This window comes from Myodes glareolus, chromosome 3 (assembly GCF_982192425.1).
Source record: "Myodes glareolus chromosome 3, mMyoGla1.1, whole genome shotgun sequence".
Lineage (NCBI taxonomy): Eukaryota > Metazoa > Chordata > Mammalia > Rodentia > Cricetidae > Myodes > Myodes glareolus.
Window position 1 is genome coordinate 124,759,356 of NC_142028.1, and position 18,730 is coordinate 124,778,085.

Consider the following 18,730-nt stretch of genomic DNA (forward strand, 5'->3'; position numbering starts at 1 on the left):
TACTCATCCTTGGTGACTGGGGAATGAAAGCATAGAGAAGTCAAACTGTTTCCTCAAAGCCTCATGGTTTGTTGACAAAAAAAAGCTGGCCTGGGAAGTAGTGTCTCTCTAGCTATAAAACAACAACTTTTGAGATATGTAGACCCCTGGCTAAGTTAGACAGATAGGAAAGCAGTCTACCCTACAAACAACAAACCAATGGCGCATATCTGTGCTTTTCTTTCTTCCTCCTCCAGGGTGGACTCATCGCACTGCTGCTCCTGTTGCTAGTGTTCACAGTGGCACTATATGCCCAGCGGCGCTGGCAGAAGCGCCGGCGCATCCCCCAGAAGAGCGCAAGCACCGAAGCCACTCATGAGATTCACTATATCCCTTCAGTGCTGCTGGGCCCTCAGGCCAGGGAGAGCTTCCGTTCCTCCAGGCTTCAGGCACACAACTCAGTCATTGGTGTACCCATCCGGGAGACCCCCATCCTGGATGACTACGACTATGAAGAGGAGGAGGACCCACCCAGGCGGACCAACCATGTCTCACGTGAGGATGAATTCGGCAGCCAGATGACCCATGCCCTGGACAGCTTGGGCCGGGCAGGAGAAGAGAAAGTGGACTTTGAGAAGAAAGGTGAGCCCCTTTAGCATTTTGTCTTTCCTGGGGCAGTCTGGGGCATGAAGAGAGGTGCAGGGTTTGGGGACATAAGCAGGGTCTTCCCATCAAACTTTGCGAATCTTAGACTTCTCTCTCTGCTCTGTTATTATACTCTATCTCTTTTGGTTCTTCTTCAATGACAGAACTAAAGAGTCAGTAACTGGACTTTTGAGCGCATCAGGGTTCACTTTCCTATACCTCTGAGTGTTTCTTTACTGCCTGCCTTGACAGTCTTCTCACTGCTGAAACTATGGCCCATTTCTGCACATTCTTCTTAGAAGGTTTTGTGTTTTCTTCTGTGGGGCTTGAAAACTGTTCTTGTCCCTCTTGCCTGTAAAGAAAGTGAGGTTGATTTTCTTACTCCAAGAAATACATTGGGAATTCAGACAAAAGAAAAATAGGAAGTGCCCACTGCTTCTGTAAATCGGCCTCCTTAGCCTTTCCCAGTGAAGCCCATGTCAGACATTTCTCCATCCTGGAGCTGTCTTCCGGATGGAGATTTTCATTTTTCACATCTTAGAGTGTGACACCTAAGCTAACGCCATTTTTTTTTGTCCAGCTGGGAATGTTCCAGTGTGAGGAAAATAGAATTTTCACTTTCCTCCGGCTTAATGACGTAGCCCACACCCCAACATACTCTCCAGCATGGAAAACAGATAACATCTTTAAGGGGAATAAAACAGGTCACCACTAATAGTCTTGTTTACTTTCTTCTTCTCTCTATGTCCTTCCTTGCCCCCTCCTTCCCCCTCTCCTGCTCTCCCTAGAATGGAGATAGCACATTGTAATGGAGTCTGCACTTAAAGCATGGCACCACAGTAGAAACAGAATTAACATTGCAGTACTGCCAATTCTGGGAACCTAGGCAAGTGACACATTCCTCTCCCACCCGATAGTATGGCTGCAAGTGTTCTGCTTTGAAGAGGGGCTGGGAGGCTTCAATGAGTAAAAACATGGGAAGTCTAGGATTTGCCCCCCCTCCCCCGCCACCTGCTTGATATTGATGTTACTCATTTCATCTCTCTTTGAAGTGGTTCCAACGGGACAGACACTGTATTAGACCTAGGACAGAAATGTGGAAGGCAGACCTCTCTCCTGTCCTCAGATAGCATGGTGGGATTCTTCCTGGACCCAAGTCACAGGGGGGAATGGTTAAGAAACAAAATCCAAAGCTTGAATAGAGCCCCAGGTCTCTCCATGCTGCACAGCCAGGATGTGGCAGGGCTGAGAGCAGAGATCCAGGCCCCCAATCATTTAGGAATTGAAGCATCTTTCACTGTATAATGTATCTTCTTGTCAGTCATGCATGAACAGGGTGGATCATAGGACATCCAACTGATTGTCCATTTCTCTGTGGTACTGGTTTTTCCCAAGCTTTGTGCTTCTTGTCCATTTCTCTGTGGTACTGGTTTTTCCCAAGCTTTGTGCTTCTTAAAATGGATAATGTGTTCATTCCAGGTTTCACACAATTTAGCTCCTGAAAAAGGAAAGGAGAGGCTGACTATTAGGACTGTCACAGTAAAAGACAGAATAGTGCTGGATTGGACTGACTGCTGAGAAGTCACGGGAGGGTTCCAGTGAACTTAGTTACTAAGATATCCTAGTACCTGTGTCTTTGAGATCTCCCACCTCTTAGAGGTGACCCTTCCTTCATTATTTGTGTTTGTCTGTTTTTCAAACAGAACTCTTTTAGACAAAAAAAAAAAAAAAAACTATTCTCAGAGTCTCTGAGATTTAAACATCAGTGTTGAAAATGCCAGTTGAAAGTAAAATGAGTACTTGATTCCTGAAAATTAAGCAGTGGAGTAGAGTACAGGAGGCAAAGGGGTCCCTGCTTTCACCCCTCAGTTTACTAGCCAAATATCTTAAAAATGAAGCAAACAAAAATCTTATTAGATATGATTTGTCTCAACATCACAAAGAATTCCATCTGTCCTTGAGGAGGCAAATGCCAGAAGCTGTTCCTCAGCAGTATGGTTCTGAGTTCACAAGCTTTCCTTCATGTGCCAGAGATGGACAATTCCACAGAGATCTAGCCACATCAGTGCAGTTCAAACCTGCGCTATGTTGCCTCTGGTGATCTATAGAGAGAACAATGAAAATCTGTTCTTTAGAAGGTACAAAGTATGAACAACATGCAGAGATGGGCAAACCGTGGGCACTGAATATCATAATGAAGTTAAGGAATAGGAATAGGCTTCAGTGTTTTAAGTAACATGGGTTAATTATAAGTTGCAAGCATTCATAAAGCATTTACGAAAAACTAGCAGAAAATTGTTTTAAGGTTCCAAACTCAAAAAATAAATCATCAAGGAAAAAGAAATATAAATTATTCTGTTTTATCATTGTACACTGTATACCTGTGTGGAATCACCATACTATCCTCCATAAGTATATATAATTATAAAAAAAGTATTAGGGATGCAAAAAGTGATTCAACAGTCTTTTGAAATTATATTGCCAGAGGTAATTCTATATGCACATTTTATTCTTGAAACTTGCCTTGGGCATTATATTGTCTCAGTCCAACTGAGTTGTACCAACCTCCTTTTGAGCTCAAATACGCGTTTGCAAGAAGCAGTATGGAAACTGAAGGGAGACACTTTTAAAGTGATAACTTCTTGTGGTTTCATGGCTCAAGGATACTGAGGACTGATGTTCAAATGGGATGCACTGATATACTGTATCCACTGTTAGAAATGGAAATGTTTTTCTGATGCCCGTAAATGCTAGTGGTGTCCCTGAGCGGTGAACCCAGCCAGCACATGGTACTCTCCAAATCTTTCTCCTGTCAGTACTGGCATTGTGTTTGATCTCCATACACTGATGGGATGTTTGTTGGCTGGTGAGAGTTTGTGAGGTGATCGTTCTGTGATGCTTTGATTATTTTTTTCTTATTTTTATTATTTATTTTTTATTGCTTTATAAATAAGACCATTAAAAATTTCCACTTCCTTCCCTCCTCCCATTTCCTTTCTGCTCCCCCAATCACCCTTCTTCCCTCCCCCTTCTGTTCTAAGAGAGGGCAGGGTACCCTGCCCTGTGGGAAGTCCAAGTCCCTCCTGCCTCCATCCAGGCTTAGGAAGGTGTGCATCCAAATAGACTAGGATCCCCAAAAGCAAATACATGCAGTAGAGACAAATCCCAGTGCCATTATCATTGGCTTCTCAACTTGCCCCAATTGTCAGCCCCGTTCAGAGGGTCCAGTTTGATCCCATGCTCGTTCAGTTCCAGTCCAGCTAGCTTGGTGAGCTCCCATTAGATCAGGCACACTGCCTCAGTTGGTGGACGCATCTCTCGCGGTCCAGACTTCCTTGCTCATCTTCTCTCTTCTTCTGCTCTTCAACTGGACCATGGGAGCTCAGTCCAGTGCTCCAATGTGGGTCTCTGTCTCTGTCTCCATCTGTTGCCAGATGAAGGTTCTATGGTGATATGCAAGACAGTCATCAGGAAAAGGCCAGTTCAGGCACCCTCTCCTCCACTGCCCTCGGTCCTAGTTAGGGACATCCCGGTGGACTCCTGGGAACTCCTTTAGAGCCAAACCTCTTGCCAACCCCAAAATGGCTCCCTAAATTAAGATATCTTCTTCCCTGCTCCCATATCCATCCTTTCTCCATCTCAACCATCCCACTTCCACAAGCTCTCCCCAACCCTTCCCTTCTCCCTTCTCTCTTTATCTCTTCCCCTCCCCGACTCTAACCCCACCCCCATGCTCTCAACTTTTGCCTGCTTGTCTGCTTACAATTTGAAGGAGTATCTATATATGTTTTTCTTTTGGTTCATCTTATGACTTAGCTTTTCTAGGATCGTGAACTATAGGCTTAATGTTTTTTGGCTTATGGCTAGAATCTACTGATGAATGAGTATATACCATATTTATATTTGGGGGTCTGGATTATCTTACTCAGGATAGTGTTTTCTATTTCTATCCATTTGCATGCAAAATTCAAGATGTCATTGTTTTTTACTGTTGATTAGTACTCTAATGTGTAAATGTGCCACACTTTTTTTTATCCATTCTTCTATTAAGGGGAATCTAGGTTGTTTCCAGGTTCTGGCTATTACAAATAATGCTGCTATGAACATAGTTGAACAAATGCTCCTGTAGTATGATTGGGCATCTCCTGGGTATATTCCCAAGAGTGGCGTTGCTGGATTCTGAGGTAGGTTGACTCCCAGTTTTCTGAGAAACCGCCACACTGAGTTCCAAAGTGATTGCACAAGTTTGCCTTAGTATACTGAAGCTCACTTTAGTATTTGCTGTGTTGGCCATTATTTAAAATTTTTGCAGTAAAAGGGAGATAACAGACATCACAATATGTATCGTTACCTATGTAGTGATCTAGGCAGATATTCCTGCATCCTGTCAGACAATTTTTGTAAGGCAGACATATTCCTAAGTGCTGAATTGCTACATCAAAGAAAATCCACTTTGATCATATTAGACCAAGCATGTGTACTCATTTTCACAATGTATTTTGTATTCACAGGGGATTGTATGGAATATCCTCTACCAAGGAATCTCCTACCCCATTCCATTTATTGTTCTTGTAGTATCATATCTTTATTAATATGGCTGCCTTCATTTTATATGTGAACTTTTCACTCAGTATATTTTTCCCCTCATCAACATTGGTACTGATTTCTTCCATTGTCAATGGTTGGTCCCCTTACTTCCCCATTGTAATAGTTCCCTGAATGAAGAGATGACTAAGAAAAGCTTTCCTCTGCTCGTCCACATTATTCCGTGACCAAAGGCAGAGAAATTAAAAGCATTATTAAAATAAATACATTAGAAACAGCATTAGATATAAGTAGTGGGCCCCACAGGGATGGGTGCAAAGTTATCACACAGTCTATGAGACACACGTCCAGTAGTTTGAACTTGGTTGTGGCTTGGGATGATAGTCTAGTAATTCCCTATGTCTGTAGGATACAAGCCAGGAGGGTGGGGAATATTAGACTTTTATTGAGTACCTGTAAGGCTCTTGTTATTTCCCTGTGCATTCTCTCATTAAGCCCCTGTCATTACCCTGAATGGGAGATGTATGGAAGTGTTGGGTAGAGAATTATTGCTGTTGCTGCTGCTGCTGCTGCTGTTATTAGCTATCACTAGCTAACTTTTACTACTCTTTGGGAATTTTTGATGGAGTTTAACATCCAAAGTCAGTGATCTCTCACTAGCTCAGGTCAGTTGTTTCTGTGGGTTTCACCATCATGATCTTGGCCCCTTTGCTCATATTATTGCTCCTCACACTTTGGGCTGGTCTCTGGTAGCTCTGCCAAGCACTTTATCATAGATCTCTCTGCATCTGCTTCCTTCAGTGGCTAGTTGAAGGTTCTATGATGACAGTTAAGGTAGTCATCAATCTGATTACAGGGGAAGGCTAGTTAGGCATCCTCTTTCTTGTTGTTTAGTCTTATCTGGGATCATCCTTGTGGATTCCTGATAATTTTCCTAGTGCTATGTTTCTCAATCACCCTTTAATGGCTCCCTCAATCCTAGTACTTTATCTGGCACCTAGGAGCATATTCTTTTTGGAGGGAACCCTTGCTCAGCCTAGATATAGGAGTAGGGCATTGGTAATGGCTCAAAGTGAAGTGTCAGACTTTGTCGACTCCCCATGAGAAGTATTGTCCTTTCTGAGAAGTGGACAGAGAAGTGGGCTAGAGGGAAGTTTGGGGAAGCCGGAGGAGAGAAACAAGTAGGAATGGGGATAGCTATGTAAAATAAGAAAGGATTGCATTAAAAATTCTTAATAAAAAAGAAAGAAAATGTTGTTTTCAAGGTCACACAGCTTTAAAGTGGTTCAACGTTGAGCACAGAAGCGTCTCTGGTACCCATAGGGCGGTGACTAAGTGCAACGCTCTACTCAGAGCTGGGGGCACTGGTTTCTCAATTTTAGGGATTCCCAGAATACACAAAGCTTGCATCACTGACCACTGTGGACATTAGTAATCTTGGTTGTCATCATGCAATCTCTGAGACAGGAAGCAGCTGCATAGCAATTCTGAGCTTCTAAGTTGGCAGAAGTGACTTTACAGCAGGGGATTTCGTTGCTTTGAATGGTACCCAATCTACACCAAACTCATGTCAGTAGAGCACTCCAATACAGCAATGACATGTCTCTCGAGACACCCCCTCAGTGAATGTCAGGTAAACACCATCTTTGGGTGGCTTTTATGTGATCTCATACGTCTTTCACAGCTAAAGCTCCCCCACCCCAATGCCATTTTTTCATTTTTGCATTTTCCCCAGATGCTGTAGCCAGCATTTCCAGATCTTCACACTTAAGCCCACCCGTCCATCTCCAGGCCACACTTCTCTGGCTGGTGGCTCTCCCTTTTAGCTCTACTGCTTCTGTGGGCTCTCTTCTTGTCGATTCCTCACCCAGAAACCACTCTGTGGTGGTTACTTTTGTGCACTATCAAATCAGTCCTGAGATCTCACCTGACTGTCATCCTCTACACTCTGACCAAAATGACCTTTTCCCAGCTCTTTAAACATGCTACTCTTCCCTAAGTAGGTTTTATATCCTTTTTATTATTATTATTCTATGTGGTCAACTTGCTGTGCCTTTCACACAATTATAAATCTTATTATCTTGAAATTGACCAACCTGTCCACCTAGAGGATCCTTTGCACAAACTTTATCGTATTATTCTAGAATACTCTATCTTCAACCTCCCAAACTCTAATACCCCATAGCTCACTTCATGACAAACACCACCCAACTGAAATTATATCCATCTTACTAACTTCCACTGAAAGTAACAGAAAGCCTAGGAACTCTATTCCAGTCGGATGTTCATCTAGACGATGCTTAAAAGAACCTGTCAAGACTACGTTGGTGTAACTTAGAGGGCAGAGTATGCAGATGTGCATTACTTATAGTAGGGCTGTGTTATAGATTATCAGTAAGCTATTTCAGAAAGATTCTCCAGCAAAAGAAGAAATGTTTGGAATGAAAATTTTAAAATGTTTTGAGTTAGCATACAAAGAATCTATATTATCCTGTTTCACTCTTTCCTTCCTCCATTCACTTCCCATAGTCCCCCTTTTTTCTTTGTTGCTAGAAAAAAAACAAAAGAGGGTAATGGAACATGTTTGTCATGAAAACAGAAGGGGGACCTCTTTGGATGAAGGTAGAAAAAGAATTTTCTTGACACCAAACTATCCTGACTCCACTCCATTCAATTGACATCCTCCTGTCCGGTCTTTTAAAGTACCTTTCCAATTTAGCATTGTAAAGCACCTCTTGCACTTAAGATGCACCCCACATCACCCGGATTCCTGCATGAGCCATCTTCACAGGCATAGTCATCCAGAGAGGAAGATAACGCCTGCATCTTCTCTTTGAGCACATTTCTCCCTCCTAACTCAGTCATTCATTCACAGTCATGCATACCCTTCATCTATGTTGATGGTCACCTGTGTGTTACTGTACAGCAGCAAACAACATAGACAATGGCCTTCCCCTAGGCACTTAGAAAGGCAGAATGCAGAAAGAGCTGCTGTCTTTTGTTGGTGACATTTTCATATTTGATAATGGATCCTCATCCCCTTGACCCCACTACGGCCTCATCCCCCTTTACCTCCCTCCAAAACCCATCTTTCCCACAAACCCCCCTCCTGCTTCTATAGCTCCTTTGTATGTGTGACCCACTGAGTTCAATTAGAGGTCTTGGCCTGAGCTCTTTCACGTCTTACAGAAGAGCTTCGTAAATTGAAATGGCTTGATAAACCGTGACTGACATTTTTGAGCCATGACTTTACTCCTGCTCAGAGAAGGTCAGTCACTCACCTGTGACATAGGGTTTTGGTGCTGATTTCTTTGTGGCCACATGACTAGAGTTCATGTTTACTGCTCTCTATTCTGTCACACTGTGCTTGTCCCTGAAGTAACCTGAGTACCATCCGGCAAAATGCTTTCCATATCTACACTGCCCCCCTTGAGTCTAACTTAATGATCTCATTTATGGGTGCATTCAAACAAAAGCTTTTGGCCATTGGTCAGGGATGGCAAAATGGGTATGGGGATTAGACATAATTTAACTAATCTTTTCTAATCTGAGCCTGAAAAAACATACCTTAATCTGTTGTCATTCTGTTTCTTTTGTAGAGCTGCTTAGGAAATAATGGGAAAGACCTTATTTCAAAATACATTCTTTATATGTAACCAGGTCAGAAAGTATTCACAATGTTGTTTTGTACCCCGAGTCATTGCTCCTCAGTTGGTAGGCAGAGCAGATGACAGGTGTGGAATGACCGCAGACTACTTTCCCTTCAGTCAATCCTTACAGGGAATGGGTTGCTCAAATTGTTCATCTAAGAGCAAACCCTGGATAGCGGCTTTCTGGCCTCATGCTCCTTAGGTCCTTGGCCCCAGTGTGCAAATGGGTAGCCTGGGCTGAATCAGGGAAGCAGAGTCTCTAACAGAGAGGAGGTTAGTCTTCCAGGAAACTGGCTTCAGCTGTCTGCGTACTCGCTAAAACAAGATATAGACAGAGATTTGTCATGGAATCACAAATGTCACCAAAGCTATCACCAGCGCCCCTTAAAATGTCACTTACTGGCATTAATTGCTGTGATAGCAAAACAAAGAGATGGTCTCAGAGCCTGTGCTTTTCATTCCTCCTCCCCCAGGACCCCTTCCCATGGCTTTGTCTCCCTCTGCACACTCCCTCTGCATCCCGTAGCTCTCTATCTCTGGGGACCCTCCCGCACGCTGACTTGATTAGAGTGTGTCTGGCTAGGCAGCCCTACCACACAGTGACAGATGAGGGTGAAGGAGGTTTGATAAATGTCAGGGGCTTCAAGACAGTTCCCTGATTGATCAGAGCTAGAGCAATTTCCCAGCAACCAGAGACGTGTACCCTCCTATCCTAGCCTCTCCTGCTATAGCTGGAAATGACCCTGTTGGGGCTGCCTGTCACCGAAATCCAGGGAAGCTTAGCCCCAGCCTCCTACGGGGCCAACTGGCCTCTTGTACCAACCTCTCATGCATCCTCTGCATTGGGAATATGGGAGCCTGACACTACTGGCCACAAATATTTCCCCTGATATTTGCTAATCATAAAGCTATGCACATACTCATTATAGACAGCTTAAAAACAAAAGAGCACATCCTTTAGAAATGTACACATTACTGTTTGAGCCTAATTTTCTGTATTTTCCACACATTATTTTATTTCTTTTACTTCAGTCTTAGATCATAAACATTAAATATATCTATATTTCCATCTCCTCATTGCTTCATATTTTATTAATGAACACTTAGTTGCTTGTTTGTTTGTTTGTTTGCTCTTTTTCAGTCAACAGAAAACAATCATGTTTGTACTGAAACTTTCTTTTCTCCCCTGGATATATTACCAGGGGTAGATTTACAAGATCAAGTGACAGAATGTTTTAAAGTTCTTGATAAATAATTAGATGATATTTTTATGCATGCTTATTAAATAAGGAAATATTTCTTTATCTCTTTCTTCCTTTACTAAGTTAACAATTCTGATCAAAAACCTACTTTGTGTCAAGAAATATTTAGGCCACTGAAGATAAAATAATGAAGAAAACAGCTTCAAGCCTCTCTCTAATATGTTTTCTACTGCGAAAAGACCATACATAAATGAAATATGTATATTATCAAACAAGAGTTTGGATGGGAGGCAAATAAAAGAGAGGATTGGAGTCCTCACTTTACTGGTGATGTGGCATTTGAAGGCAGGCCTGTAATAGGTGAAGAAAAAAGACAGAGGGAACTTGAAGAAAGACCATTCTAAGGAGTAGAGATAGCAGGACCGACAGCCTGCAGCAGCCGTGTGCTGGCAGACTTAAAGGATGTGAAGGAGAAGCATGATGGAGGAAGCGATGGGGCCAGTTGTGTCACATTAACACTGGAGCAAAGGGCTTAAAGGGCAGGGAAATGAGCTAATCCACTGTTACAATGAGTGCACTGGGCACTGGAGGAAAGAGAAAGCACCAGTTTCTTACTAAAGTGATTAGAAATTGAAACCAAAATGAAGAAGAAGAAAGTTTAGTTAAGTGTGTGTTTAATTATAAGAAGAGAGGGTTTGATTGAACTGGAGATACCAGGAGATAGGAAATTTACCCTTCAGTTTCACAAATAGAACTCAATCTCCACTTATTTAATTTGTTCTTATTCTTGTTTGCATACAGGTTATATTTAATTTTGATCTTTTTCTATTTTTTTGTGTATGCTGTGTATGTGCACATTTGCATGTGTGTATGCTTGTGGACGCAGGCATGTGCATCTCTGAGGTTGATGATGAATCAACTACAATCACTTTTCCACCTCATTCATTGAAGAATGGTCTCTCAGATAAACTTATAGCTCACAAATACTACTGATATGACTGGGTTTTCTAGCCAGTTTGCCATGCAGATTCCCTGTGTTTGTCTTCTGACGCTGGAGATATAGGGAGGCTCCCATGTGTCCCTGGCATTTACATGGTGCTATAACTCCTAAGCCATCTTTCCTCTCCTACATTTAAAATTTTTGAAACAAGGTATATAGTGGGTGAGTACAGGGTTTGTCAAATATCTTCCAGTGCAAAAGATGCATTGGCCACCTCCGTCCTTAGGCTAAGAATTACTTGGAAGAAAGCGTGAATTCAGATAAGACTGGGAGAACCATGCTACAAGCCTATGTATCAAAACCGCAACAGGGAGATGTGGATTTCAGAAGAATGCAGAAGTCATATTCAATTAAGACAAATGCTTCTGTAGTCTGTAATATACCACGTAGGCAAAGGATGGCCAGGCTCATGTGGCACTGCTTTCTGCTGCTGTGCCGTCATCAGTAGGAGTTTGTTGGCGGTCTCCTTTGAGAATGTTCCTTGAGTTAGCCATTCTTGCTCTTCCTGGGAGTCTTTACAATTTATCTCTCCACTCCTTCCTTCATTTTCCACTCTGCCACTGAGTTCATCTCTTAGTAATTCGCCTAAGATAAACCCGTTGCCGTGTTCATGCACACACACGCACGATATCTCCTAAACTCTTTTACCCTTGTCCAAGTTAACTTTAACTGTAAATTTGACAGAGCCCAAAGTCATCTGAGGGGAGAAGCCTCAGCTGAGGAATTCCTTGGCCAGAGTGTTCTTTGGGTGTGTCTGCAGGAGATTCTCCTAACTCGTAGAGATAGATAAAGGCGGACTCGCTCCACTGTGCTGGGTCCCATCGCTAGGCAGGTGGTGTCAGGCTGTATACAAAAGGTGCTTAAGTATGAGCCTGAAAGAAAAGTCAGCAAGGAGTGTCACTGAGTGGTTTCCACTTCAAGCTCCGGGTTGAGTTCCTATCCCGTGACCTGGCAATGTAAGCCAATGGAACCCTTTCCTTCCCTGAGTTGCTTTTGGCCAGAGTTCAGTTCTGCTTTGTTTATCATTGGCTTTGCCACCATTTGGCACATTGTCCATATTTGTGTGCATATTGTTTCTATCCTTAGGAATTCTATGTATTTTTCTCAGTGCTAGATGCTTATTGTTTAGACACCACTTGTGACAAGACAGAGCCCAAGTAAAGAGTTATGTGACCAGATGAACTGAACAAGTGAATCCACCAATGATTTCTCCAGTGCTTTAGTTTGGTTTCTTCAGCAGCTGAAGGAATCTGACTTCTGAGTTTCAATAATGGAGGTTATTTTTAGTTGCAGTAGGGATATTAGGCCCTCTGAGCTAAGACTAAGCTAAGACTTTTGTCAATGATAAATTCTTATGTAGTGCTCAAAAGAAACAATGTAGTCCGTAACTCTAATTTCCCCATGTTCAGATAAAAAATCCAAAGCAGAAAGAACTCCTGCATCCTGCCCAGGATCAGGAGACTCGTAGACTTTGAAGTCATTTTTACCAACAGTCAGCCATCTTTACTGTGGAAAAACACAGTGAACAGGCTAGTTCTGAAAAATAGCCTCAGCCTTCTAAATGAAAGAGCCATCACTTAGATATGACGCAAATGTACACATTATTTTTGACTTAAGAAGCTCTCATACAATCTGTGTGTGTGTGTGTGCGTGTGCATGTGCGTGTGTGTGTGTGTTTATCTGTTCTTCTCTTAGGTGGATCTGGAAATAGCCTGCCTCTACCTGGCAATCTGTGTACTCACCTTTTATCCCCTATCTCTGTTCTTGCATCTGCCCACCCCTGTGAGACACCCCTCCACCCCCCCAACCCCCCGCCTATCTCAAGAAAGGATTTGTCATGTCTACCATAGAATTCTGTGATGGACAGAGCTGCACGTGAGACTGCAACACTGTGTACGAGCTAATCGGAAGCTGTGTGACTTTGCTCAGATCACATCAGTGTTGCCGGGGTTGTGGAGTTCTGGGGGCACACAGAAAGGTGAGCTTCAGGCTATGAGGCACCTGTAGCTGCCTTCACTAACCCGGGCACCTGCGGCTACAGCAGACCGGTAAAGCATCAGATCCTGTCCAGAACAGCAAGGATTCCATCTGCTCAGTGCAGGGCTGGTGTGCCCTGCTTCTAAAAAATCTGGTTTATGAAAGGCTCAGTTTAGCAAATAGATAAATCGGGTACTGACAGATTATTTTCCTAAACGGTTCTTTATTTTACAAAAGCATGCACCACAGGTCTCCTTTCAATATGTCGCACTTCACTGGTGCGTGGAAAAGACAGGGGGATTTAACTGACTTTTAGCTTGACTGGATATTTAAAGATTCTGGTTTTAAAACCAAAGAATCAACATAAAACAGGGCTTTCTGAGCCTGGCCAGAAGTAGAGTCTGGAAAGGACGTGAAATAGGACAGGTTCAACCATGAATGCTGCCCTCACAGAGTGCCTCGTTCTAGGGGTAAGTTGATTGGCTTCTTTTGGTCTCCAGTTTGTAGCTATGAAACTGGTTTGTCCAGAAAACAAACTGTCCAGAATTTGTCTTCAGAATCCTGTGCAGTCATATTTTAAGAATCTTGTACAGTTCTGGGGAAAGCACATCCCTTTCCTGAACCTTACTCCCCCATCTCTATGATGAGAAGCTTGGACCTCTCCAGGTTTAAACGTACTAATTTCCATTTCTATCTCTTTGGCTAGAATACATGAACATGACTAATGGGCTACATTTGGGAAGAGATATTCTTAGGAAACCCTGGATGTAAAGGGAGTCTTTCTTTCAGGCAAACTTTTATCTACTCACAGTTCCCTACAACGAAATGATGCAAAGGGGAAGAAGGGCATCCCAACTAGCAATCTGAGTCTTTTAATAAGTGGCAGAATCCTGTCCGCAGCCCATGTCAACAGCCTCCTGGCTCCATGACTGTTTTGTAAGTGTCCCACAAGGAGGTCAGCAAAGAGAGATATCACTTCCTTCTCATTTCCCCAGTGAATGAAGCCTTCAGAGACCAGATGCATCCACTTCATTATAATTATGTTAAGTGCCGCCTGGTCGGCGCTGTTCATCACTCTGGGGAAGCGACCTCAGCTAGAGGACAGACAGCCTGCCTGCTTTGGCTCAGAGTAGCTCCAGCTGTGTCCTTGACAGCGAAGGCTGTGGTTCTCCTTGAGGACCACAGCTCTCCCTCAGGAAAGAGAAGTCAATGACTGGGAAGGGAGTTGGGCACCATAGTGATCTGTCCTCTCAGAAGGCACATGACTTGATGGTCTTTCTCTCTGTGACCATGCAGTTCTCAGAAAAAGTAAGATGGGCATGTTAACAGGGAAAGTTCACCTGGGTTTTTGCATGGTTTATACCCAAAGTCTACAGTCCCACTGTAAGGCATGGAGAAGAAACAGTTTCTGTATTGTTTTCTCCAATCACCAGAAAATGAAGTCTCCATTTGTAGGAGGGTCAGAAGCTAACAGAGTCTTTCTATAGCAAGAACTTCATTTTTGCAACCCCAGTTTTTCTTGCATGGCATTTGGTAGAATGTTGTGGATGTTTTTTTACAAGTAAAAGAATAAGGTGGGTAAATTAGGAAATATCTCATAAGATGGGCAGACTTAAACCAGGGAACTTGAGGCTGCAGAGGATCCAAACATGAACATGAAGGCATGGAACCAAGATACTACTCCAGAATGTTGGCCAGGAGTGGAGTTCTGATGCAAGGCTGCCCAAGCCAACTCTTGAAATCTACTGATATTCAGTACCTATGAGGGCAAATTAGAAAATGTGCTTCTCACTGCCCTCATTTCTAAATAGGGAAACTAAGAAACATTCATCCCCAAGCTGTCCTAATACAAAATGGATTAATGTGTGTCACTAGGCTTTGAGGAGAGCTTATTGAAAAAAAGAAAGGTTCAATTACTGTTACTGTTTTTAGACTCTGAGTCCTCTGCACATAGAGCAGGCCCTCTGATGCCTCATTTAGCTCTCACAAATATTCAGCAACTTGTTTCTTCACTCACCCACTTCACAAACAGTCATTAGGACTCAAGGAAGAGGAATGACCATGGCCGGCATGACCTTTGTCCTTGGAGACATTGTCCTCTAATAGGGACATCACACTGGAGTCTTGAGACCTTAACTAGCACATCACGCACTTACTGACTCCATTAACACAGAACATTCCGGAAGGGACCTCGTTGAGTGATTTTGGTGAAGACAGGGTGTGCTCGATCTGGGTTTTAGCTGCTCAAGAAGGCCTTTCTGAAGAAGGAAGATTTAAGATAGAGTCAGGAGGGTGTCTGTATGGTACCAAACTAAACCCAGGGAAGTGAGTTTAACAGAGTCAGCTCATTTGATGACCCAACAGACAGGTGTGCCCGGAATCCATACAGGGGGTGTGGGACAGAGAGTACTACTGTATGTAGTAAGGGACTTAAGAGAAAGAGAGGCAGGCTGCCAGAGTCCAGCTAAATTTGATCCTATATCTTCTAATTCCCTTGAGGTTACAGGGTGAAACTAGATTAATTTCAAAATAACCCTGTTCATGCTCCAGGGTTTAATATCTCCCATGTCTCTGGGGTCACCGTGGCATAAGGAAGCCCCGCTCGGATCAGTGGTATATAAAGTGTTTTCAGTTTTTCATTATTCTGTGAGTATGAGTGTGTGTGTGTGTGTGTGTGTGTGTGTGTGTGTGTGTGTGTGTGTGTGAGGTTCCCTCCACCCCTGAAGCGTGCTGAGTTCACTGAGAGAAATGCATGGGACCAGAATGAAATCTTATTTTTTATTTGGAAGGCATACAGTACAAAATCCTTTCTCTCTCCCTCCCTCCCTCCTTACATAAATATGCATGATGCTGGCCTAGTCTTCCCTTCTCAGGAAGCATGGGAAGAGGGGAGAAAGCCTCATGTGACTGGTGTCACAACCCTGCCCATGACTGCTGGCACCCCATTAATCAGGGGGAAACAGCAGCCTTGTGAACTGTAAAATTAGCAGCCCCCTGACAGCCCTGGGGCCTGGCAGAGCAGGGACTCCATTTCACAGCTGGAAGGGGCCAGCATGGAGTGGGTAGAAGGGAAGCTGCCCAGCAGGGCCAGAGCAGTCATGCTCGCCTCTCAGGATTCCGACTTGAGGTAAGGGTTCGAGAAAAGCTGCCTCTTGATTAAGGTAAGGGTGAGCAAGAAAGCAACTCACAGGCAATGGAGTATCCAGAACAGAAAAGATCATTTTATCAGGTACCCTCTGCCTGTCATCTGACCATCCATCTATGGATGCGTCCCTGGTAACATTCTACACTCTCCTTGTGGATTTCTTTATTCAATCATCATGTTTGTATCATCCTGAGCTCATTTCACACACACACGTGTGTGTGTGTGTGTGTGTGTGTGTGTGTGTGTGTGTGTGTGTGTGAGTGTATATATATCATCTCAGAGAGATGCCCTGTTTTAAGGACCAAGATATGGCAGCGCAGTGAAGGAACTCTGACCCCAGGGTCTCTGTCCTGTATCTACTATACAACCTGTTCTGCAGGATGATAGGAATTGGAAAAAAAAAACCGAGGAGGGGAGCTGCATATTCAATGGCCATTTATGGAATGTATACCCCATCCAAGGAATCGTATCTCTGTGTTAAGTGATGAGGCCTACAGAGTAATTAATACTTCAGACAAGTTCTGGGCTGGGAGTAAGAAATCTGGGTAAAAGGGGATAGGGAGATAAATGGTTGATAAAATCAACATACTGCTTTTACAGAGCATTGGAGTTACATTCCTATACCCACCTTAGGTTGCGCACAGCTTTCCATTACCCCAGATCCAAATAATTCATCACCCCCTTAACACACATCACAATTGTGCACACAAAACTAAAAGTAAAAATAAAGTCTTAAAAAGAAAATTGGCTAAACAATTGCAGTGGTTAGATGTATTTTTGTAGATGCTAGCAAGGTGCAATCCTCATTCTATATCATTTTGAAGACTTGAGGTCAGTTGTTTGACCTGACTGAGCGTTAGTTTCCCCATGCCCTAAACATTCACATAAGCATCCTTGCTGGGAAATGGCTGCAATGGTTAATGAGAGTGTTTGACAAGGAATTTGGAAGCGTGCTCAGTGCATAGCAAGCCATCAGTTATTGATCGCTGTCGGGACGCTGGCATATGGATATAAAAAGTCATTCCACCCTCACTCAGAAAGTAACATTGAAATGTGGTGAGGGTGCCTGAGAGGACGTCCCCCAGAAGAGACCATGTGTCCTTAATCTTGAAGATACATCCATCAGTTTATCCAGAGATAGGGTTGGGCAAAGATCTTTTTTGACAATGGAAAATGGAATGACAAATTTAAGAACTATAAAAAGACCAAACTGGAAAGAATAAGGGGAACAGTGAGGGGGGAATGGGGACCTTGGATTTTGTCAGGAAGGTAGAAGAGAGTCATTACAAAATAAAAACTAAGTTTTCTGTACTCAGATATTTTTCTTCTTTGAAAGTTTTGTCCAAAATAAGAATAGGGAGAAAAAGATTGATGAAACACCACTGCTCGGATGCCAATGAGAAGCATGGAGCTTGCAAGCTCCCACAGAGGGCACCTCAGTACTGGTCTCCCATTGGACCTCCTTGTGTATTATTTTAAGCTCTGTGCAGATCAGCCACGTGAATGAAGCACTCTGCCCTGGACCTAGATTTCTGTTAAATGAGACTTAGTGATCTCTCAGGGACCATTCACTCCTGCATTCTATGGTTTTCAATGGAAGGGCAAAGTAGATGGAAATGCATGGGGGAAGGAGATAATAAAACAAAGGGATGGGAGTCCAATCCAGTAAATTCCTAAATGCAGATTGTCAACAGATCAAGAGCAGACACCTCAGGGTGTGAAGAGAACCCTGCGGCTGGGATTTGAGTATGAGACTGTACGATTTCTATTCCATGGCTCAGAAATTGATTGGGATAAACCAAGAAGCCCTGATATCCTTATGATACATTTTTATTTTTTGAGATAAGGATGGGACCCGCAGGATGAGGAAGAGCATTCAAAAGGGACAGAAGCTTGAGAATGGCACTGATCCCCTCCTTAGTACAGATGGCAGGGATCGGTTTGCAGTAGGACATGGTTCTTGAATATAATAGGATATCGCCTCACCCTTCCTCTTTACTACATGGCAGATTGAAATGGCAATTCTCTCCAGATTATTTTACAGATTGACTTTATGTATATAGTTCTGGAAATATATATATATATATATATATATATATATACACACACACATTCACACATGTATGTATATGTACATGTATATACATATAGTCTTACACATCCTGTGATAGAAAGAGAGCTCCCTGAGAACCAGGAGTTTAGGCGTGTTTATATATGTACTTATGTGTAATGCTATGATTGTCTCCTTGCATAAAGAAACTCTTAGTTTGTAATGGGTAGATATATTAAAATGCAGCAGTTATGTGTAATGGTGGCTACAAAACATTGTGCACAGTAACAGTTATCTCTATTACAATTCTGACCGTGTCTCTGCCGCATCTACCACTAAATATAAAAAGAGGAAAGAAAACAGGAGTTTATTAGGCTCCAGAGCCAGGCTTGTGAATGTGTAATGGGCTAGGGAGCCCTGTCGCTGTGTTTGTGTGTGAGTGTGCAGGGAGGGGTGTGATGAGTGTTTACATGATGAGGTTTGTGTTGCTCTGCGCAGGCAGATAGGGTCTGATACTTGGACTTCCACCGTCCTCCT

General features: G+C 43.1%; 1 protein-coding gene across 4 annotated transcripts in view; it reads left to right on the plus strand.

The window, feature by feature from the left end:
• Positions 1-18,730, plus strand: part of Astn2 (astrotactin 2) — a 979,028-nt gene that overhangs the window by 202,728 nt on the left and 757,570 nt on the right. For 3 of the 4 annotated variants that reach the window (XM_048459341.3, XM_085686116.2, XM_085686117.2), the window contains exon 3: positions 237-621. In XM_048459341.3, the coding sequence (XP_048315298.3) occupies positions 237-621 (385 nt within the window). Of the gene's footprint in view, positions 1-236; positions 622-18,730 lie in introns of those variants that run through there. The other variant, XM_087904947.1, reaches the window with a different exon arrangement.